At 36.6% G+C, this 24352-nt stretch overlaps 1 protein-coding gene across 1 annotated transcript; it reads left to right on the top strand.

Moving 5' to 3' along the window:
* The first annotated feature begins 476 nt into the window (after positions 1-476).
* Positions 477-20646, top strand: LOC129264651 (calmodulin-lysine N-methyltransferase-like). The gene is made up of 10 exons (XM_054902563.2): positions 477-3216; positions 4339-4400; positions 5139-5199; positions 7365-7419; positions 8396-8459; positions 8898-8958; positions 9442-9516; positions 11353-11416; positions 12550-12678; positions 14972-20646. The coding sequence occupies exons 1-10, from the start codon at positions 2966-2968 to the stop codon at positions 15200-15202; spliced, it is 1053 nt and encodes a 350-aa protein (XP_054758538.2). The 5' UTR covers positions 477-2965; the 3' UTR covers positions 15203-20646.
* Positions 20647-24352: the final 3706 nt, after the last annotated feature.

The following is a 24352-nucleotide window of genomic DNA, read 5'->3' as shown; positions in this document are numbered from 1 at the left end:
ATGCAAATTAGAGTTGTCACTCACATCACATTGGTTTCTATTTTTTGTGGCATTTTGTTTTTTATTCTTTGCAGATTTGACGATAGGAAACTCTTTATCTGATCACAATAGGTTATATTTACGGAACTGTTAAAATAGTAATTATATAAATTTGAATCAAAGTTTTTATGAAATTTCCTGCAATATCTTATTTTTCTTTAAATTCAAATGAATTTTTGATTGCGTGGACTTCTCCTTTACTCTTAATGTAGGGAATGCATAGCAAAATTTATCCAGACACAAAATTGTCTTAGAATATGCAAATCAGTAATTGGACACATGTTCACTTTTCTTTCATCCAGGCCACTTCCTCACATCCACCAGGCTTTCAGTCTTATAACAAAAATGATGAAACATCACACAACAGCACACAACATTCACAGTGCTTCACAATAAATATTTCACTTCTGTTCATACATGCAATAAATATTGTGGAAAACAAATAAAAGGCGTACCCATATTCAAATACCATTTAAAAGGACAAATATATTATACCTTTCGAGAAAAATCAGCACGTTAAATATCTGATAACAAAACATAATTATGGGGCACTGCAAGAAACTTATGTTCAATTGCAAATCAAGCGTAAGTCTTAAATTCAAATTCAAGCGTAATAAGGTCGAGTTGCAATCGCAATTCAACTACATGTTTAATCAAAGGACTTACCCTTGATTTGGGACGTGTGATTGAGTATAACATTTCTCGCAAAATGCCCTAGTAACATTAAAATTGTTCTTTCGTTTTAAATTGTGTGTTATTATTTTTGACAAGCTGTATTCCTGTCCAAGTCAAATTTCTTAGTTCTCTCCAAAACTGTGCTCAAAATTGTTTCCAAGATTGATAAAGAAAATTTTTCTTTTGTATCATTATCAGTCCACAACTTGCAAACCGTAGGTCCTGGAAAGAGTGAAGAAAAAAATGGCTATATCCAAATCATAGTAAAAGGACATGATGGAATCTCCCAGATTGAGTTAGCAAGCAGAGACCAGAAGTCACAAGAGTCAGCAAGTGTGCAGATCTGTCTGTAGAAGAGAGAAAAAAAGAAATAGTTTAAATAATAAAATCAAAGTATGAATTTAATTATCGTGATGATTGATGACGTGCGGTGGCATGTAATTCCCGGTCAACAACAAATGATAGTAGGTTAAGACACCTGAAAAGTTCCACTCAGAACACTGGTGCTCTACCTCAAGTGATGTTTATGTAGGCCCCACTCCACTTCACTACCGCTACACTACCGTACATGTACGCCACACCTACCCGGGTAGGTGTGTAGCGTAGTGTAGGCTGTAGCAGTAGTGAAGTGGAGACTACACGAACATCACTTGAGGTACGGTGCTCTCTGAGTCTCTGTGTCATTACAAAGATTGCATTTATCTTCATTGTTGAAGGCATTACGCATGCATATATGCAGCAACACTCTAATCAGAAAGAAACACCAGACTCTAATTTTGGCCCACCCAAGGGTTCATTACATGCCGCCGCGCACAGAAAATTCAAGCCATAGAAGTCGTGTGTTGTGGACCCAAGAAGTGAGATCCCAGCACGCGCGACCCACTAGTTAGAAATCCACCGCCAAACGCGGTTCGTGGTGCGAGGTTAGTATACTAATACTAACCTCGCAATACATGTGAGTGATTTTGGCCAGGAATCAGGGTAATCACTGCTGAAAATTTGTCTGGCTTCATGACATCGGCATCATGGTGATATAATTCTGTGTATAATAAAAACTTAAACATTCCTCTGAAACAGCAGATTTTCAGCCATGGTCCATACCAGTGCTCCTAAATAATTTAATCGCCTGCCTGAGTCCTGACCAGTTTTAGAAATCTGAAGAAAAAATCTGCTGGAATTGTGCAAAAACATTATTTCTAAAATAAAGACTTTTTAATTTTAATAGTATACGCCAAAATGCATGATTCTAAACTTATATCAGATCTGTATCTGTCATCTGACCTGAATGCATCGTCAGAACAAGTACAGTTTCCAAACATGCTTACCTTGACTTTTGACTGGATCAAACAGCGTAACCTGCAACATGCATCTGGAGCAAGTGAATGGGACCGTGCAGCTTGGAGTTTTTCAATAGTTAGTAGAGCAACACAACGAAGACTGTCGAGTGGACAAAATCGATCTTTCCAGTTCACAATTCAATAAAAAACGGGCAAAATAACACAGTTCTGGTTCCCTTATAGTCTGAAGTTGTCGAAAACAGAATTCGGATATCACAATACATGAAGAAAACGGTAAATTCGAAGAAAAATAGAGACCAGGAAGGTGAATCAGCTATCAGTGTACTGCTGGCTTGCACAGAGCTAGAGAGCGGCTGAGTGAGTTAATCATCATGTGACGTCATTATTCTCGACTGTATTTGATCGCGTTATTGTCTGTCTGGGGGCGGCTGGGGGGCTGAGAAGGGTCTCTAATAATTTCATTTCTTGCATTTCCACGACATCAATAAGACTTTTTAGTGACATATTTGTGTATAAAAAGACAAGACCTTTCCATTCATATATAATTTGTCTATAATCATCACTTTCGTGAATTTTCTTTGGATGTATACTTTAAGTTAGACATTACTGTTTAGTTTGATGATTGTGTGTACCAAACGAAACGGCCGCATTTCTTTCCTTTACACTGTCATTTTTTTTTTTTGATGCACCGATTTTGCAAAATTTGCATCGGCGCTCCATGACATTGATCGAACACTGATTCTAAAATTGATTCGACTCAGGCTTAGTTACCGCTAATTCCTTTCAAATGATGATCAAAAGAATCATCCTCAATCCTTTGACTTTCGTTGGTCATCGTTAATTGCCATCTTGAATGACGTCTTCATCCTTATAGACGTCTTTACCAGTCGCCATATATCGCGATTCGTGCCACTGCGTTGCGCTTGTCTTCATATCACTTATTGTTTTTGTGCATGGGTTCGGAACTCGTCGCTCGCATTGATTGGCCAATGACATTTTCCTCTTTCAATCTCTTACAGGCTCTGATAAACAAAGGATTAAGAAAAAACGTAACCAGTGAGGTGTCTGTACGGAGATTCAGTTCTTACGGATTGTTGACAACCAAAAAAAATATTTTGCTTTCACCATTGTCAGAGGGCACAGAGAACTATTCTTGGTTTCAGTACACCAGTCCATCACACAAAGATTTCTGCATCACAATCAGGTTTGTATGATATTATTTGAGATCTAGTTTGCAAGTTGCTGTTACACTAGGGCTGTCAGCGCAGGCTATCAGCAGGACTCATCTATTGCCCCCACCCATTTGGGATAAGGCAATTTTTTACCTACTTCTTGATATAAATAAAATAACACAACTGGTTCATAATCAAAACAAAAATATCTGAATTGTCAAAATTATTATATTATTCTGGGAATATGGAAACAACACTTCAGGCATCCCTGCATTGAAAGAAAAACAATTCAGTGTGCAACTGTGCATATTTCAGTGTCTAGAATTAATTAGAGACATATTTCTTGTTAACTTGATGCCAGATGACATGGTGAGGAACAACATTTTGTCCATGTACCAGTTGACACATATTTTAATGCCTGATGCATTGTTTTGCCTCACTCGTTTTTCATGTATGAGAGAGAGCCCTGCAATATTGCACACGTGCATGATGAAATGGTGACCAGTTAGAATGTGTAGAATCTTTACATGTGCAGCTTACCAAAGCATAAAACTTAGCAACAAGAGTATTTGATGCTTGTTGAAGGTAAATTTGTTTACTATATCTGGATGAAGATTTAACAGCTCATACTAATCATGATAGTAAACTCACACATTTATGCATTTTGGAGAAAAAAAAATTGACCCCCCCCCATGTGATGCTTGTTTGTATCTCAATATTGTGTTGTAATAATTATAAGAATGTCCTCATTTTATCCAATCCCACATAGCCTTCTCATTAGTTATGACTTTCAGCGTGTTTCTACAGAGAATCGTTAAACGGTATTACCTGCGTAAGTATCCAGAATTCTGGAAAACTTCCCTGTAGAGACAGACGCGATGCGGTTTATTGATAAACCGCATTGTGCAAAATATGGTTTCTCATAACCACCGTCTGGGAGGTGGTTATTGCAGTGTTTATCTGTTTATTTGCGATGCGGAATGTGAGTTAATCGGATTATTCGCTCTGTAGAAAGGGCGATACGTTTTTTTAATTCCGGAAAAGTTAAACCATTTTAACGATTCTCTGTAGAAACACGCCATTTGACTTTGCATTCTTGTCAACGTCAAATTTCAAATATAGTTTGTTTCTTTCTTTTCTTGGAAACTTTGTAGACATCTCAAACAGCAGTTCTCCCCTGAGGAATTGATAGGTTTCAACAATACTGGGAATGTCTGTAAGTATACCACATTGTCTTTATTTCATTACATTATGATACATTCTTTAGAACACTTTAGAAGAACACAACAAGTCATCCATTGTGTAAATCCCCAATGCCTTGTTCAGTTAGAGGATGATGGGAATCCTCACATCAATAAACCTTGTGAGCAACATGAATGACTCATATCTCTTTTTTCATGATTACATGCTTTTCATTTACTTCACAATTTTAACATTATCCTAATTCAATTTTTTGCCTTCAAACTTGATGTTTCAAGCTGGAGAGCCAAAAAAGAAGGGCATAGATCAATTTGATGAAGAGAATATGAGTTATATGTATGCTTTTGCCATCTAACATGAGAGGACTTATTTTCTATGATCTAACATTAAATCCCAGGCCCATTTATCCATAACTATCTTTGTAAAATCTTGAAATCTTAAATTCTTGGAATTTACCTTGAAAAGGTTATTAAAAAACAGGAAAAACATGGGTAAACTGAAGCACTGACATGCATTCTAAATTGTTGATGAATATTGTCACTTGTGCATTATCTGTTCACATTGAACACATTAGTTATATAGATGTATATTCACACGTATATTCTACCCCTTCTTTATTCCTGAATCTCTGCCTCTCACTTTGATGGCCTACTTGTCTACCTCTCTTTCTCGCCCACATTACCCTGTCACTCATTCTCTTCTTACTATTCTCTTCCTTTCTCCTCTCCTTATGAAACTCCCCCCTCCCCCATAGGTGTTTGGCCTTCTGAGGAAGTCTTGGCCCATCACTGCCTGACTCACACAAGCATATTCAGGTAAGCTGAACAACAACAAAAAAATAATTAGAGATTGTGATTATTTTCTTTTCAGAAAGGATTTTTTTTTAATGTCTAGTGTAACAGAGATACCCCTTTGGTCGGTATTAATTCATTTTTATTGCATTGATATTTAATAGTAACATTAATCTCTTTATTTTTTTGAAGGTGTTTGGCCTTGCTATTAAACACCAATGATATTTGTTAATATTCCATTATGATATGAATTTAGAAAATGAAAGTCTTATTACTATTGCTGTTATTGTTGTTATTTTATTGTCATTGTTATTATTGTTATTATTATTATTATCATTATTATTATTATATTAAGTAATTTTTTATGTCAATGTATGGTCTAATACAATTTGCATAATGTTAATTTACATATTAGTATTATTGTTGGAATCCTTAGTATCAAGAGGTCTGTGTGAGTCTTCTCCAATAATCATGGAATATAAAATGTTGTCTATAGTTAATTTGAAATGAAACTGTTTTTTTACAGCTTTATGAAAGGAATTTCTATATATTTTACAATAAATATGCTCATAGAAATGGATATGCATGCATTTAAAATTTTGATCAATCAATGTTACAAGAAATTAGATTTGTGCATTCAAACTTATCTTAAATGGGAATGAAATATTATACAAATAATGCACGTAAGCGCGTGCATGCAGGGCCAAATGATGAACGATGTGCGTGAAGAGCCAATTGATGGATATATACTGCACTGAGGTCCGCAGGACCGAGTGCGTTATATCCATTTGGCGAGTCGAGCACAGAGTTCATTATTTAGGTCCTCTATGCACAAGAATGCGTGTATTGTTTGTTTTATACAACCCCTCCCCCCTCATCCATGTTACTGAGTTGCCCTGAAGGATATATTTGATCTAAATTCTAGATAATTCTTTATAATTCCAGAACTCGTACTATCCTGCACTCTGACGTCAGAGTGCAGGATAGTGCATTTTGGATGCAATAGTGCAATTCGCTGAATATCATGTGATCCGATTTGGACCAATCAGATTACAGAACATTCTTGGAGTTGTATAATTTAAAATGTTCATTTACCAGTAGTTTGTTAGAGGATTTGAGTGATACATTGATTTTCAAAGCAAACGCTCTTCCCACATTTCCCAATGATTCAGAATGGCCATCTCACAAACCTCATTTGTTTTGTCTTGACCTTGAAGGACTTTTTTCCTTACCATGTACTATCACTATCATTCTAACTAAGAATCCACATCATGAGTGCCTTAATGTTCTGTTTAAGATAGATTAAAGAATTACTTATAACTTGATTATTATTGTTCAGGATCTCAACTGTGCTGTGCTCTTTGCCACTTTAATAGGAGTAGGTTTGAAGAATTTGTTTGTCAAAGTTTACTTTCTTTGTCACAGACAAAGATCACATGTCCTCAATGGATTTATCATATATATTATGAAGTTGCTTTATTTATTTATTATATGAAGAGCAGAATTTACTTTCACAACATTCTGAAAGTTTGACATGTCTCAAATTCTCCAAAGGCTTTACTTTCATATGAAATTATGTCCAGTGGTTGTGACGTGTTGATAGCACAACACAAGCACAAGATTCTTTATTTGAAATTCCTCGCTTCAAATTCAATGTAGTCATGCTAATGAAATTCAAAGGACTGTTATCAACACCTTACATTTCCCAGTTTCCCAATATGGAAATATTACCAATGCACATCAGAATATGTATCACGATACCACAAAATATTGCATTGTTTTGATTGAATAAGTGTAAACTTGGGCTAGCCAGAATGCTGTAATGTAAACAGCAGATGTCTGTTGTGTAATACACAGAATTATTCATCTATGTCGGAAAAGAGATTAATTGCAACAAAACAAAATAGGCATTAGAAACAAAGAAACATTCACCTTAATATTCTAAAATTCACTCAGTCCCATTTTATTCACACAATAAAATATGTTATTACCCTTCGCATTTGATTCTTGCTTACACTACAAAGTATTTAAAATCAAATGCCTTAAATCTTGCCACATACATGTATGCCTACAACTAATTCTTTCAGAAGCATCTCAAAGAAAATGGTATGATACTGCGTGACAACATTCCATTTCATTCATCATTTTATTTTGTTGTGTGCAATGTTCAAATTGCTTTAATTTTTCAGAGAGAAAACAGTTTGTGAGCTCGGAGGAGGCATGACATGCTTGGCTGGTCTTGCTGTGAGTTCATTCATAAATTCATCCATTTTCATACTTCATTGATTGCATGATGAGTTTTATTCTTATCATTGCCACTTTTTTTGTAACAAATATGGGTAATTCCAGCTTAAAGATGTATTATATTGCATTCAGACAGGTTCAAAGCATCACACTTAAAACAAACAGTATTCAAACAGTTCTTGGCTTCTTGCTGAGATTATCATCACATATATTCATCATTCATTTAGATACACAATATATTTTACACGATAATATTGAACAGTTGTAGAGAAAACTAAATTTTTGTTACCTAACAGTCATGAAAATTTTCTAAAAATTAATTGTGTATGTATCTGAACGCTAAATGTGTCTGATTTACTCAGATTGAACAGTTTGAATACTGTAATTTGTTCCTTTGAAAACTGTCAAGAATATACTTTTTATTGCATGGAATCGCCCATATAATAAACACTTATAGTACACTCTAAGTAAATGTTGCAAAACAAAGTTGTTTGGAGTAGGTATTGATAACAAGAAAACTGTTCTTTCTTGCCACAAAAATGTACAATTCTTACTTTTATCTTTATTTCTTGATCAAAAATTTAAGAATATTTACATGTATTCATAATATTTTTCTTCCTTAAAATATAAGAAAGTGCATCTTGGTTATTTCTTTTGACAAACTGAATTGTGATATATTGAAATCCTCAATAGCACATTTGGTTTTTGATATTTTTAAGCTCAACAGTTTTTTTTTATTGCTTTAAAGAGTATGTCAATATCTTAATGATTACTTGTATATTTTGTAATAGTATGTATTAAAAGTTTTTTTTTTAAGTTTAATGTTCTTTTCATATTGATGCAATTGAGCAATCATCACTCTCAGAAATTATTATTTTTTTACTAAATATGAAAGTATGAGTTTCAACTATGTGACCATAAAATCTTTATGGCAAAAGACTATGCATATGTACATGTATGTGCTATTTGTTTGCAGGTTGCATGTTCTTCAGATGCTACAAGGGTCATTCTTACCGATGGAAATGATTTATCCTGTAAAAGTATCCTTGTCATTATGATTGTAAGATAAGTAGAGATATTGTGATTAAAATATGTGCAAATTTCATGTTTGCAAACACACATTGGACTGTTTCTTTTTAGTTTAACACATTTTACACGATATGAAAAGAATGGGAGAAAATTTGGTTGAAATAATTAATATACATTTTCTCTTTTTTTTATTTTTTTTATTTGAGAACCAACCTAGTTTGATTATGTAGTATCTGTCAGAGGTACATGTGTGCATTTTTTTTTTCAAGAATTGTGTACTTTGTTAAAAAGACTCACAAAAAATTAAACCAAATATGAGGTCAGTCCTTTTCTTTTAATTAATAGTGATTATAAATGATGCAGCATAGTATGCTATATGTATTATTTAACTTTTGAATAAGATGGTATTTGAAATAAAAGAATGGATCCTTAATTCAATATATAACCAGATATAGAAGTCATCGTAGAGAAAAATAAGGACAGATTTGTAAATACTCAAGTTGATGTCAGGTAAAATTTGATTCACGTTGTTTTAAAGTTAAAAACCCTCTCTTTATTATTAGATGTAGCTATTTCTTTATTTACTGAAATATCTTAAGGGAAAATTGTCTTGCATCTATAGCCTACTTTAATTTTATAATCCATTTTTCAAACCTCTTCACATTTCTTCATTATCACTTCAGATATTGTTGTATCCTGTGCCCTCTACTTTTTGCCTTTACTTTGTTTTCATTAGTAATAGGTATTTTAAAGAGCGGGGGGGGGGGTGGTTAAGCTCTTAAATTCACTGAGCTATATATGTAATCATAGTGGTTGATGTTGAGAATGAAAATTGAACTATGATGTCATTCGGGTCATAACAACAAAATTGATATTACTACTATAGGGAATTAGCCTTAAAAACAATAATTTGAAGAATTTCTTGATTGCAGTAATTATGACATTAAATACCTGTGCCTGACACTTTGTTCTCTTATCATATGATATGTGTAGAAATGTGAGATGGAACGAGGAGTGTAGCTACATAGACCTCAGAGATAGTGTAGATGTCATCCTCTGTGCAGACTGGTAAGGAATCTTTGGTATGCAAGCTATGCATACCTTGATGCTACATTACACTCTTGTCTGTGTGATTTGCATCCAGCCGTGCAGTGGTACAGCTCCTGCACTCTGCCATCCCATCACTTCTTTCCCACTCCCTCCTTCTCTCTCACACTCTCGATCTCTCCCCTCTTTTTCTATCACTCTTTATCTCTCTTCTCCCGATCTCTCCCCTCTATCTTTCTCTTGATCTCTCCTTTTGATCTCTTCCCTCTAACTCTCTTCCTTTCTTGATCGTTTCCTTCTATTACTATCTCTTAATTACTCTCAACTTTCCAACATTGTTTTTCTTTCCTCCTACTTAATTTATTTGATATATTATGATATCTCACAAAAACATACACCTTTTTTCATTTTGCATGAATGACACATGTACATGTATTATTTTTCTCATTTGTTTTCCTTCCTTGTACATCTCTCTTATCTCTTTTATTCTCTCCCCTTTTACATGCTCATTTGCTGCCTATTTCTCTTTGATTGCCATTCTCTCAACTCCTTACCCTTTCTTTCTATATCTTCCTTGCTCTCTTCATTCATTTCCATTTTTTGCCTGTGCTATTTTCTCTCTATTTTTCTTTCTGCTTGTTTTCTCTTTATTTTTCTATCACTCCCTCCTTTTTTATCTCTCTTTCATTCTCTCTGTTTGAAATTTAAAGTTGTCATAATACATTTGAGAGTCCAGTCTGAATATCATTTTAAATGTCATGTAGCAAGTCTAGAAGCATTGTTATTGAACACTCTATCATGTAGTGGAATATTGTGTTTACTTAGTAGTTGATGATGCTATCATACCAAAGCTCATCTAATCTGTTATACCTTAACAAGATGGTTGACAGACAAGCGTTCTGACTCCCTTCCAAAGCATATTTCAAGAAGGCTAGATTGAGAGAAGCAAACAGATAGTTAGACCTCCCACTACTTGCATACACAATATCAGCAGGCAAATTTTTATCAGATTCGCGGATGTACATGTAACAGTAGATACAATCGATTGTACAATTAAAACATAACTAATAAAATGGGTATCCATGTACAAAATTGATTGTTATTGAAAAGTGTGCCTTTTTTATGTTACACCCCTTGATTTGATAAAAGAAACATTAATAGATAAAAACATTTTTCATTTAAAATAACAAAATAAGATATGAAAATTACTTATTTCAGTAAGGGTAGAATGAGAGAAGCAAACAGATGGTTCAGCCTTAATATACATGTCCCTCCACTGGAAAAGCCTGTCGGGTTCTATCAGATTTAATTGAAGTATATAGATATACTCCATAATTTGAAGTATTAAAATAAAATATAACCTTTCCTTTTAAAATTTGTGTTAAATTTTTTTTCTGTGCTTCTTTATGTGGAAAAAAAATTTACCTTCATTTTGCTTGCAAATGAGCTTTATGTATGGTTGGCAGGTGTGTATGTTAATACTGCTATCCTATGTTGAGTGGGAGTTGAATGTATTTGTTTTGTTAATCTTTTCTCCATTGATTGTTAAATTTGATATATATTGTGATTGAATTTTTTTACATGAAGCAGCATTTTACAACTCTTATGAAAACATTCTTAAAATTTTTAGATTATTTGTTTGTTAATTCTACATTGTGTAAGGATTACTTTGTTTCTTTAAAACTCAACTATATTAACAAATCTCTCTTGATTAAGCATGTAGGGTTCATGGTCTAAGAGACCCATTTCATTCAGTAACCTCAGTATTAGTTTAATGCACCGTGAATGTGTCAACAAAATGCAGGTCTTTGAACATATAACAATTAAAACCATCAGAATATTTTTCTTTTATTTCAGTTTATTCTTTGACCAGTATAGGTCAGATTTGGTAGACACGATTCATTGTCTCCTGTCTTCTGATGTAAGTATTATTTTTTTCCTAAAGACAATCATTGTTCATTGTTTACAATTCAAAACCATGTGTAATTTATGCCTCTATACTAGTGATAAAGTGCATAGTCAAATAGGCTAGCTTTTGTTCACTGTTATGAAGTGCGTATTTTCATGCGATTTGATTTTCTTAAGGCTTTTTGTATATTTTGTCTCCAAAATACAGATTCTAGGGCAAAAATATCAGATATAATTGCAAAAAAAGAACCCTTTCATCATGGATTCTGCAAAGTTTCATGACACAGAGCTTAGGAATTAATTGCATTTCATTTTGAGGGTGACAAGGCCAGTGTATAAATGAAAATGTCTCGCTCATGTGATATCTGAAGGACCCATTTATTGAATACCCCCGTCACACTTATTCGGAATCAGCAGGAATCGAGCAGAACCAGCCGGAATGAAGAACTTTCAAAATTCGTGCCACATTCGGGAGGGAATTTGAAATTTTCACTACTTTTGCGAAAAAATGTCGTTCGAATACTTCGAACGTCCTTTGATCCCGCCTCTAATGATTCTTGCACATTCCGGGTGTATAGACTGTCGAATGCAGCTCGAATACAGTCGGAACACAGGAAGAATACTGTTAGAATGCTGCAAGAATATTTAGAATGCAGTCAGAGAGCAGTCAGAATGCACTTTGAATGTCGTTCGATATTTCTCCACTTCGAATGCACTTCGAAAGTTTTGAACATGAGCAAAACATTCGGGCCGGTCACAAGAATTGACCCGAATGTCTGGAATGCACTCAGAATGCAGTCAGAATTTTTAGAATGCGCTTCGAATATCCAGGATTGTACCAAGAATTTTCATTCCGACGGCATTCCGGCTCATTCCGCCTCTAGTGTGACGGGGGTTGAACCAAATTAAAACTCAGGCCATGGATGCATGTAAGAATAACATTTAACAGATTAAATTATACATTTTTTTTTAATTGAGAAATGAACTTTGTTATACATGTACATCTTTATATTTCAGTTTTCCCAATTGCATTGGCCTAACTTTTCAATGCTGTTTGATTTTATCTTTTCTTTTTTTCAATTTGTTAATTTTTTGATCTTATGGAAATGTGGAAATGAACTTTTACCATTGAACTTTTTTTGACAGGGCAAAGTCATAATATTTGCTCCATGTAGGAACCGTACACTGGAGAAGTTTTGTCAGCAGGCAAAGTCTAGATTTGATCTCGCCATAGAAGATAATTATGATCCTACAGTTTGGAGTGTATTTCAACAGGTCAGTGGATAGGGGAAGACGGGGTAAGATGAGCCATTTTTGTGCATGTTAGAACTGATATGATTAATAATCTTGTAGAAATAAGTACTTTGCCTTAAAATTCAATTCTTGGGAAACATGTTATTACCTATATATAACATTCTACCCCCACACTGAAAGTCAATGTGACCTTTGGAAAAAAAGATGTCAAATGGCTCAACTTGCACTTCCCTTGTGGTAAGTTGAGCCACCTTCTGGGGTAAGTTGTGCCACAAAAGGTATAGGACAAACACCAGCATGACAATTTTTACTTGCTAATTCTTGATAAATGCTAACATCCTCCAAAAGTAAAACAACTGTCTTGTGAATTTGGTCTTTTCTGCCTGGATATCAATGGCTTTTTAAGGGTTTTTGTCTCGCCTGCATAGCAGAGCGAGACTATAGACGCCGCTTTTCCGACGGCGGCGGCGTCAACATCAAATCTTAACCTAAGGTTAAGTTTTTGAAATGACATCATAACTTAGAAAGTCTATGGACCTAGTTCATGAAACTTGGACATAAGGTTAATCAAGTATTACTGAACATCCTGCCTGACTTTCAGGTCACATGACCAAGGTCAAAGGTCATTTAGGTTCAATGAACTTTGACCATGTTGGGAGAATTATTTTCAAAATCTTAACCGAAGGTTAAGTTTTTGAAATGACATCATAACTTAGAAAGTATATGGACCTAGTTCATGAAACTTGGGCATAAGGTTTATCAAGTATAAGTGAAAATCCTGCTCGAGTTTCAGGTCACGTGACCAAGGTCATTTAGGGTCAATGAACTTTGGTCAAGTTGGGGGTATTTGTTGAATTACTATCTTAACTTTGAAAATTTATGGATCTAGTTCATGAAACTTGGACATAAAGTTAATCAAGTATTAGTGAACATCCTGCCTGAGTTTCAGGTCACATGACCAAGGTCAAAGGTCATTTAGGGTCAATGAACTTTGGCCAAGTTGGGGGTATTTGTTGAATTACCATCATAACTCTGAAAGTTTATGGATCTAGTTCATAAAACTTGGGATATAAGAGTAATCAAGTATCACTGAACATCCCCTGTGAGTTTCAGGTCACAAAACCAAGGTCAAAGGTCAGTTAAGGTCAATAAACTTAGGCCATGTTGGGGTAATTGCTGAATTGCCATCATAACTTTGAAAGTTTATAGAAAGAGTGAATGAAATGTGGACATAGGTGTAGTTGACAAGTCTTAAGTCACCGTTCAAATGTCATTTATGGTCAATGAACGTGGTATTATGTCATTATATGAATGGTGTTTTTGTGAATGATTATTTTATAGTAGTTTTCAAAGTTAGCACTGCTGCTATATTAAATCGCGTAATGCAGGCGAGACTGCCAGAGGCGTTCCACTTGTTCTTATATACATTACCATATGAATTACCATGGCTCAACTTGCCCCATGTTGGCTGGCTTAACCTACCCCAGTCCGAACTTAATGTTATATTTTCACATCCACACATTTTGTATGCATCCATCTTGTAAAAGACTGACAAGAATGAGGATCCATACCTGGACTAACCAAATTGTTATACCCTTATTATATTCAAAGATGCATGTAGGTAAAAAGCGCTTAATCTATTTCACACCTTTTTTACTGAAATTTGTATTTTCCCTTTGAAAAATTACGTTGAAAACAATGTGGGGTTAGGGGTTATGCAATGGGTCATCAATATATGGCACCACCACAATGTCTGACTCATTCATTATCGGCCTGGGGTGGCGGCTCAACTTACCCCGCCTTGTCCTATATCCTGTAGGTGCAATCATTAATCTAGCGCACATCAAAACAGGTGAGGCAGTGGTGGTTTCACTTTTCAGTGTTGACCTTTTGATTTTGATGTTGGGTTAATTTTTACATGTGCATTGCACCAAACTTGATTGACGCTGGTCCTGGGATTAATCTCGCTAGTTGGATCTTTTTTGTAAAATAAGATTAGGCTTTGGAGCTAGGAATGTAATCTAAATTTGACTTTCAACCAAAACACCAGCACTGACATCTTATTTCAAATCACTTGGTGTTTTATGCCAGTGGTTTGAAAACTTGTTTAAAGTCAGTTATGACAAATTTTATTCAAACAATTTTTTTAATGATCAAAAGCAACATTGTATTAAGTGTTAACCCTTTTTACCCTCAGCAGAAGTGTCATTTTAGCTATATGAATATAGACCACATTACATTGTGTTTGTCTTAAGGAATTTCATTTTTAGATTCATGATGTTGAGGTTTTTTTTTAAATTGGTTTATAATATAGGCCAAAGCCAAAGGAAAGGAGGTCTTTGATGAGGATATCCACTACCCCCTGAAGATAACACTTACCAAGAGAGGGCACCCTAAGATCAGCCATCATATCAGTGACAGAGTTCACTTGGAAGTTAACCACAGTACTGAAATAAATGGTCACACAGAAGTCAAGCAATGGGACTGTACTAAAGGTAACTCTGAAATCAAGCAGTTCAATGGAGGTGTACAAGGTAACGGGTAGGTTAATAGTTTTAAGGAACCAACCATCCAGAGATCAACAACCAGCAAAAAAGTTACATGTCATTTGCAATATAATAATCTACTGGAGGTCGAAGGTCGCTCAATGCTGCAGGTCACACTGAGGTCATTCCTTAGGATGGTGATAGACAACTGGACTGCATGCAATGGATACCTTGGAAGTCCGGCAATACAATGCTCGAGTCAAGGTCTGAACAGAGAAGAATGTAACGCATAGTCATTATATTAATGAGCTATAAAATGTTATGCAAGATTTTTACTAGTGTTGTAATCAATTTGTGAGAAATGATGATGGCCACCCTAAAGTCATCCATCAGTAAAGACATGAAATCATCCTTCACAAGAAATCATTTGAATGGTAGGGGTATGAGTGCATTGCTGAATTTCCATGACCACACTCCATACTGCACTACTCCTTGAGGGGAATATATTGGTGGCTACTATTGTCATTTCATTGGATGCTTCTCAAGTTTTAGGCTCTTTATTTTGAGGGCTATCAAAACTACATGTGGTTTGAACCATCTTTTGGCCATGGAAAACAAATACATTGGAAATGCTTTAATAGTGGCCAACCATTCAATTTCAGTACAGGTGTATTCTTGTTCCTTACCCTTTGCTCGGCTAATGTCTACAAGTGAAAACTTAGGCTTAAGTACCTCCCACTCATTAGATGTATTGTCTTTCCAATACCATCTCTATACTACAGAGTTGCTGCTGCAAAACTAATAAGATTATTTAAAATCACTGTGATGGCTTACACCCTTGACTTAGTAGAATCTACCTATCTTTATTTTGAAATGTGGTGTTTGTTGTTGTTGAGTTGGTTTTGAGGCAGAATCCGAGGCAAGCAGCATATATTCTTTCACTTCCAGAACTTGATGTCGATCAAGGGTATTTACACATTAGTGGGCGTTAATAATATAGGCCCAGCCACAGGTACAACTTCACTGCCCTATATTATTACAATCATAGTGATTTTTATTTTGAAAACGTTCCATACTGCTTGATATTGGTCATTACACTCATGCCCTAGATAAACCTGCTCATGACAGGTACTACTCTCTCTTGTATGTGTAGTGCCCGTAAGAGAAAGAGATCTGTTGGGATAGAGAGCTCTCTAAACTTGCATGCATCAATGCATCATGTCTTGGAATAAATTAATAAATCTCTTAATTGTTACATAACATTCTTTTTAAAACCTATTCTTTAATAACAATACTCGCATTGATGTTTTGGGTATATTTTTACTATAAAAAATCCAACTACATACGATAATGTTGATTGATCTCTATTTTTCTTAGCAAATGTTGCCTCAGTCAAATGGTTGCTTGTCCTGAAACCCGGCAATGTTTTGTAGTAAATTCAGTGAAGCGAAATGTTAATGTGATTAGTCTCTTTAGTCTAATAAAAAATTCTGCAAGCAATTTTGAGCACCAACAGGTATCATGAGCATATCAACCATGACACATTTAAAAATAGCTAGAACATGATACACTGAAGGTTTGTCTCTGTCTCCTCCTTTGGCACGATCCTGTGAAGAAAAAAAAGATTCTCTATCCAATCTTGGTTTAATCTGTTTAAAAATAGATAACTGAAACCAGCCTTCTCCTTTTAAAGCTCCCTGAGATGAATGACTGATGTATTGTGATAATCCAGCCATCTAAGAATGTTAATTTTTCAACTTTCCAGCTTTTTAACCAGGCAATCATTTCTTTCTACAGCATCAAATGGAAAGAACCTTCTCTTGCTGCTCTTCGACAGTGATTTGACCTCTAACAAAGTCACACTAAAATGTGTTGTTGTTTTTTTTAAGTTCCCTTTTGATGTACAGTACAGTAATATTTTTTTATTATTTCATGTATTTAAACCTTTTCATTTGGCTATAACCTTCTCTTGCTACTCTCCTTCAGTCTCAATGGGCCCTTGATGGTCTCAAATTCAAAGAGTCAAACAGTTTTGCATTTCTGCACAAAAATCTGCTGTATTTTCAGTTTCCAGAGAGAGACTTCTTAGAGAACTATGTGCTCAAATTCCTGCTACCACAGTCCTGCTGAGTACATGAACTGCAAGAGAACTCTCATCTTACTGAATGATGATATCTTGAAGTGACTCTTTGTCATCTTTAGAACAAATTGAGAGTTTGGTCTTTGTATTAAAATAAAAGACTTGATATTGGGCCAATTTCATGAGATTATTTTGTGTACTCTTCATGAGATGTACATCATATGTACATATAAAGTATCATGATTTTGATAATCAAATGATGTAATCTCTTTTGTCATTCAATTCTGAACAGCAACCTGTTATTGGGTCCTATGCAAACAAGACAAATGGGATACAACCCAATTGTTATAATATTTGATAAGCAATCTTTTATGATCCTCTCCAGTAGACCTGCTCTGATACCATTAGCTGAAAAAGAGTATCCCAATGGATGTTCCATTGGGATGCCACACTGCGTAACTTGAGCCTGATTTGCGACGGGGGGGGGGGAGGTATCCCAAATTTTCCAAAATTTACCTGCTTCACTATCATCCACTTTGATTTTCTTTCTTTGCATAATTTATTATCACATATTTACATCTCCTCTGGCTCTTCATATGCTGCTTCTATCACCTGCCTTTATCCATTCATTCTCCCAAGAGTTTCCTCTTGTTCCTGTATCCCCCTTTCCACCATCTGAGCCATCTTCTTTAAAATAATCATATTACTTTCTTTATTACATGTATCATGAGTAATCAGCCGGTCTCCATTTCCTCTGTTTTTACCTCTTTCTCCTCTGCCTTACTCTTCCGCCTTTATCTCCTCCACGTCCAATTCTGCATCACATGACCTCTTTTAGTATCATTTTCCTTCAAATAGTACTCTTCAAAGCATCATGTTGTGTCTTTTAAGTTTATTAGAGACAAATGTCCCATTTCTGAACGTGTAATTCATGACATCTGATTCAGTATCCTTCTTTTCCTTAAAAAAATTCACCCCAAAGCATTGGTGGCACATATCCCATAATAGGCCTGTTATACTTGTCATCTTGTGATATTCAATTTTGTTTATCGCCTGTGTCAGCTTCTTGGTAATCACTATAGACTATGCTTGCTGAAATCGCCTCAAGAAATGATTTAACCATTCCATGCCATCCTGAAGCCTGTGAAATATTTGAACCTTTTGATTCTGATAAGAATATAATGTTATGTTCTGATGACTTTTCTTCCTGTAATGAAGCAATCCTCTCCTGATAGTGCTACAGCACCCCTTTCATTTCTGCCCACGATTGGTATTCCGCCTCCTCATATCTTTTGCTTAGTGTCCAAAGATGCGCCATCTTCTTTTTCTCCCCAAATGGCAGAGATGGTGTTGAAAGACCATCAGAGTGCCATGGGACATTTCCTGAGACTGCATCTCCCACAGACAATGTTTCATCACCTGGCAATGCAGCTAGCTTAGTCAGCAGGTCCTCCAGCTTGTTTTTTTTTCCTTCTCATTCTTTCTTGTCAACCGTACTTTTTGCTTGCTACTGTCGGCAAATTTGTTGATGGCTTCTTTCCTCTGGCAAATAATGAGAGTGCCACAGCTATGTTATTTTGTGTTCATTATAATCATTTTCTGAGGGAGAATCTCTTCCAACTGAGTTTTGGTGAGTTGCTAGTTGCTCTTTTGTAGCCTTGCAGCAAATATAAAGACCTTAGGATGCTTCGTCATGTTTTCAATTCCTTTTAGAAGCCAAAATGAATTAAACGTCTTCTCTATTAAGTTCACTGCTGCTGTTCACTGATTCGCTGAAGGGATGAGACCTGGCAATGCAGCTAGCTTAGTCAGCAGGTCCTCCAGCTTGTTTTTTTTCCCTTATTCTTTCTTCTCAACCGTACTTTTTGCTTGCTACTGTCTGCAAATTTGTTGATGGCTACTTTCCTCTGGCGAATAGAGAGAGTGCCACAGCTATGTCATTTTGTGTTAATTGTTATCATTTTCTGAGGGAGCATCTCTTCTGAGTTTTGGTGATGAGTTGCTTGTTACTCTTTTGTAGCCTTGCAGCAAATATCGTTCATCTAAGACCTTAGGATGCTTCATCATATTTTAAATTCCTTTTAGAAGTCAAAATTAATCAAACGTCTTCTCTATTAAATTCACTGATTCGCCGCAGTGATGAGATGGAAATGTGTTCAAATTCTTCTACTAAATCTCACTTTAAAGAGGAGGATATTTCAAAGTGACTATATCCAGTACACACAACAGCAAACAGTGTTCGTACTTTGGGTTTGTGAAACAAAGCATTTTATGGATAATGGTCTTGGCTAGCCCTAGATGATCTAGAATTCAAATAGTCAAACAGGTTATCAATTTTTTCACAAAACTCAGCTGTGTACATCTTCCAGAGGGAGACTTCTTAGAAAGTAATGTGTTCATATTCCAGCTACCACAGTTCTGCTAAGTACATGAATTGCAAATGAAACGCTAATTATACTGAAAGAGGATATTTTAAAGTGACACTTTGTCATCCTTTGAACAAATTGAAAGTTTGGTCTTTGTAAGAAAATCAATGCCTTGATATGTGGCCATTTTGCCTGTCTTTGCTCCTTCAAATTCAATATCATATTTCATTACATTGTTTTGTGTACTCTTCATGAGCTGTATGTCGTATATGTAAAAGTATCATGATTCTGAAAGTTCAAACTTGTTTTATCTTTTAGTCACATCCAATTTCTTGAACAGAGACTTGTTGTTTGGTCCCTGATCACACTCCAAACAGAATGTAAACCTACATGTATCGTAATAATATTGATAAACAGCAAACCTGATCTGATGCCATTAGCTGAAAAGAATTAGCCCAATGGCTATTTTCATCAGGATGCCACACCACATATCCTGACGACAAGAGCTTGATTAGCTACTTGGGAGTTACCCCAAATTTTCAAAGATTTAACTGATTGTCTGTGATCCTTTTTTATTTTCTTGCTTTCTTTGTATGATTTATTATCAATCACTAAAATAATATGTGTATATCTTTTTTTAAAATCTCCTCCTGCCTTTATCCATTCATTCTTTTAAGATTTTCATTTTCTTTTTCACAGTCCCACTATCGCTTTCAGAATTCTGTCTAGCATTCAATGTCTTGACATGAATCTTAGATAAGGGAAGGTTCAAGATACAAGAAATTTGCAATATTTTGTTCAGGTATTTTTCTTGTCGTCTGCTTTGAAACACCCCGGTACGTGTGTGGCAGCAAATAGGGGGGAAAATGCTAGTATTTTTTATTGGGAGCTTTGGGTGGGAATAAAGTGAATATAGAAAAGAAAATAGAATTTTAAAAGAGTCTGAAGAAATAAAGAGGGAAATTGAAGATTGATTTTAAGATGATGAATGACAAAGAGAGTAATGAAAAAAAGGCAAATGGAAGAAATTGGAGATTAAAACAGAGTAGAATTAAAATTTAAAAAAAAAAATAAAAAAATAAAAAAAGGTAACATGGAGAAATGATAAAGAGAAGAAAGATAAGAACGAGAATGAGATGAAAAGAGATAGGAGGTGGAGATAAATAATTTTTTTTTCTTACTTGCATGAGAAAATAGAGTTATAAAAAGGTATGGAAAAATAGAAGAGAAAAAATGAAGAAGTAAAAAGAGGGAAATTAAAGATAGATTTTAAGAGGAGGATTAACAAAGAGAGAAATGAAGAAAAGGCAAATGGAAGAAATTGAAAAAAAAAGATTTAGGAGGGGATGAAAAGAGAAGAGGATGGTGATGGAGACAAATCACTATTTCTTTCTGGAATATTTGTGGCCCTGCAAAGGGCCGTTTTGATTATGTGTATCTCTAGCTTAGAAGCCAAAGAAGTCTTCCCCGTCAGACGAGTCTTCAAACACGGCGCGCAGCTCATCTGAGTCGGAGTCATCATCCTCATCGACTCGCTCTTCCTCTTCCCAGATGGCATCATCCTCTGTCCCATCGAGGCTATTTGAAATGCAGCATTTCAGGAATGAGCGTCGAATGATATCTGTGTAGATGCTGTTCCATGCCTCCAAGACCCATCTGCACACCGTCTGTAGATCCGCCTTTCTCTGTTGACCGGACTGGATGAAGAATTTCTCCCCCTCTTTCATCCAAGCAGACCATCGCTGATGAAGAGCATCCTTGAATGGCTTGTTGATGCTGATGTCGAGGGGCTGGAGCATAGATGTCATACCACCCAGTATGATAACAAGATCGGTGTTCTTTGCGGCAAGAAGGGCCTTTGTCTCTTCTGTCTTGTGACACCGAAAGGCATCGAGAATGAGCATGCTGTTTCTCTTTGTGATGCCACCGCCTCTCGCCCAGACCGTCCTCACCCAGTCCTCGATGATGTCCTGATCAAACAAACCTTTCACCTGGGCCTTCACGATTCCCGCTGGAAACTTCTCTTTCGGAAGAGTCTTCCACTTAAAGACAATATACGGAGGGGGTTTGCCGCCGTCAGCTGTACATGCCAGCATCACCATAAATCGGTCTTTCTCGTGCCCAGTGCTGATGATGTTGACCTACTTCTCTCCCTTGCTGGCAATAGTGGACCACCTTGGAAGATCAAATGTGAGGGGCGTCTGATTGGCTTTCCCGATGCAGCTGAGTGGGTAGTCATGGGGCAGCCGTCTATTAATAACAAATCGCTGGAAGTTCATTATTTTGCTGTCGAAATCGTTGGGGTGACTTTGGGAGATGTGGGTTCGTCGCCGCATTGAGAGGTTGTGGTGGGCCATGAATCGATGAGCCCACATCTTAGACCCAGTCAAGTCATCAATCCCATCAGTCTCAGCTATGCGCCTCCCTTTGATGCAAAGCTCCACAGTTGATAGAGCGTGGCCCTCACTACGCTTCTCTCTAACCCAGGCGATAACCTTCTCCTCCAGTGCCGGCCATCTAGCTGCCTTCCCTCTCATTGCCTTCTTTGTTCTCAGCATCGCCTTCAGAGTGTCGCTGTTTGATCTCCATCGTCTGATGACAGACTCGTCCACACCGTGATGTTGCCCTGCTTCCCTGTTCCCAAACTCTTCTGCATACTGGCAGACAGAGAGTTTGAATGCTGCAGTGAAAGATCGTCTCTGAGGCATTTTTGTCGAGGGTAGTATGAGTGGTTCAAAGCTGTGCTTGTTTTCCTTATATCACATGGTGAGGTATTAGAACCAGTTGTGAAATGTAAAAAAACTTCTAAGTTGGTCAGGATTTTATCGTTCCATACCATCCTGGAGCCAATATCATATTTGAAACTCTTGATATTAACATTCCAAATTTTCTACCCTAAACTAAAGAAATTAATTGTTCGTGATTTATAACCAGATGTCTCAATGCTGCCCATACCCTATCATCAGCAATTTCTCCAAAGATATTGTTGGAATCAAGCCAGCCATCTCTCATGTGTATTGTCTCAATGTGTCAACAAATATTGGCTGGTTGCTCCCACTCTTACTGAAATCTCGGAACCACATGCTTTGGTGTAAAGAAAAGGACTAAATAAAATAATTCGTACAATAAATGGAAAGTGGGTAGTCATGGAGCCGCCGTCTATTAATAACAAATCACTGGAAGTTCATTATTTTGCTGTCGAAATCGTCGGGGTGTCTTTGGGAGATGTGGGTTCGTCGCCGCATTGAGAGGTTGTGGTGGGCCATGAATCGATGAGCCCACATCTTAGACCCAGTCAAGTCATCAATCCCATCAGCCTCAGCTATGCGCCTCCCTTTGATGCAAAGCTCCACAGTTGATAGAGCATGGCCCTCACTACGCTTCTCTCTAACCCAGGCGATAACCTTCTCCTCCAGTGCCGGCCATCTAGCTGCCTTCCCTCTCATTGCCTTCTTTGTTCTCAGCATCGCCTTCAGAGTGTCGCTGTTTGATCTCCATCGTCTGATGACAGACTCGTCCACACCGTGATGTTGCCCTGCTTCCCTGTTCCCAAACTCTTCTGCATACTGGCAGACAGAGAGTTTGAATGCTGCAGTGAAAGATCGTCTCTGAGGCATTTTTGTCGAGGGTAGTATGAGTGGTTCAAAGCTGTGCTTGTTTTCCTTATATCACATGGTGAGGTATTAGAACCAGTTGTGAAATGTAAAAAAACTTCTAAGTTGGTCAGGATTTTATCGTTCCATACCATCCTGGAGCCAATATCATATTTGAAACTCTTGATATTAACATTCCAAATTTTCTACCCTAAACTAAAGAAATTAATTGTTCGTGATTTATAACCAGATGTCTCAATGCTGCCCATACCCTATCATCAGCAATTTCTCCAAAGATATTGTTGGAATCAAGCCAGCCATCTCTCATGTGTATTGTCTCAATGTGTCAACAAATATTGGCTGGTTGCTCCCACTCTTACTGAAATCTCGGAACCACATGCTTTGGTGTAAAGAAAAGGACTAAATAAAATAATTCGTACAATAAATGGAAAGTGGGTAGTCATGGAGCCGCCGTCTATTAATAACAAATCACTGGAAGTTCATTATTTTGCTGTCGAAATCGTCGGGGTGTCTTTGGGAGATGTGGGTTCGTCGCCGCATTGAGAGGTTGTGGTGGGCCATGAATCGATGAGCCCACATCTTAGACCCAGTCAAGTCATCAATCCCATCAGCCTCAGCTATGCGCCTCCCTTTGATGCAAAGCTCCACAGTTGATAGAGCATGGCCCTCACTACGCTTCTCTCTAACCCAGGCGATAACCTTCTCCTCCAGTGCCGGCCATCTAGCTGCCTTCCCTCTCATTGCCTTCTTTGTTCTCAGCATCGCCTTCAGAGTGTCGCTGTTTGATCTCCATCGTCTGATGACAGACTCGTCCACACCGTGATGTTGCCCTGCTGCCCTGTTCCCAAACTCTTCTGCATACTGGCAGACAGAGAGTTTGAATGCTGCAGTGAAAGATCGTCTCTGAGGCATTTTTGTCGAGGGTAGTATGAGTGGTTCAAAGCTGTGCTTGTTTTCCTTATATCACATGGTGAGGTATTAGAACCAGTTGTGAAATGTAAAAAAACTTCTAAGTTGGTCAGGATTTTATCGTTCCATACCATCCTGGAGCCAATATCATATTTGAAACTCTTGATATTAACATTCCAAATTTTCTACCCTAAACTAAAGAAATAAATTGTTCGTGATTTATAACCAGATGTCTCAATG

Source organism: Lytechinus pictus, chromosome 7, assembly GCF_037042905.1.
Source record: "Lytechinus pictus isolate F3 Inbred chromosome 7, Lp3.0, whole genome shotgun sequence".
Classification (NCBI taxonomy): Eukaryota; Metazoa; Echinodermata; class Echinoidea; order Temnopleuroida; family Toxopneustidae; genus Lytechinus; species Lytechinus pictus.
The sequence above is the reverse complement of the archived record's forward strand: the minus strand, read 5'-3'. Positions and strand labels throughout refer to the sequence as shown.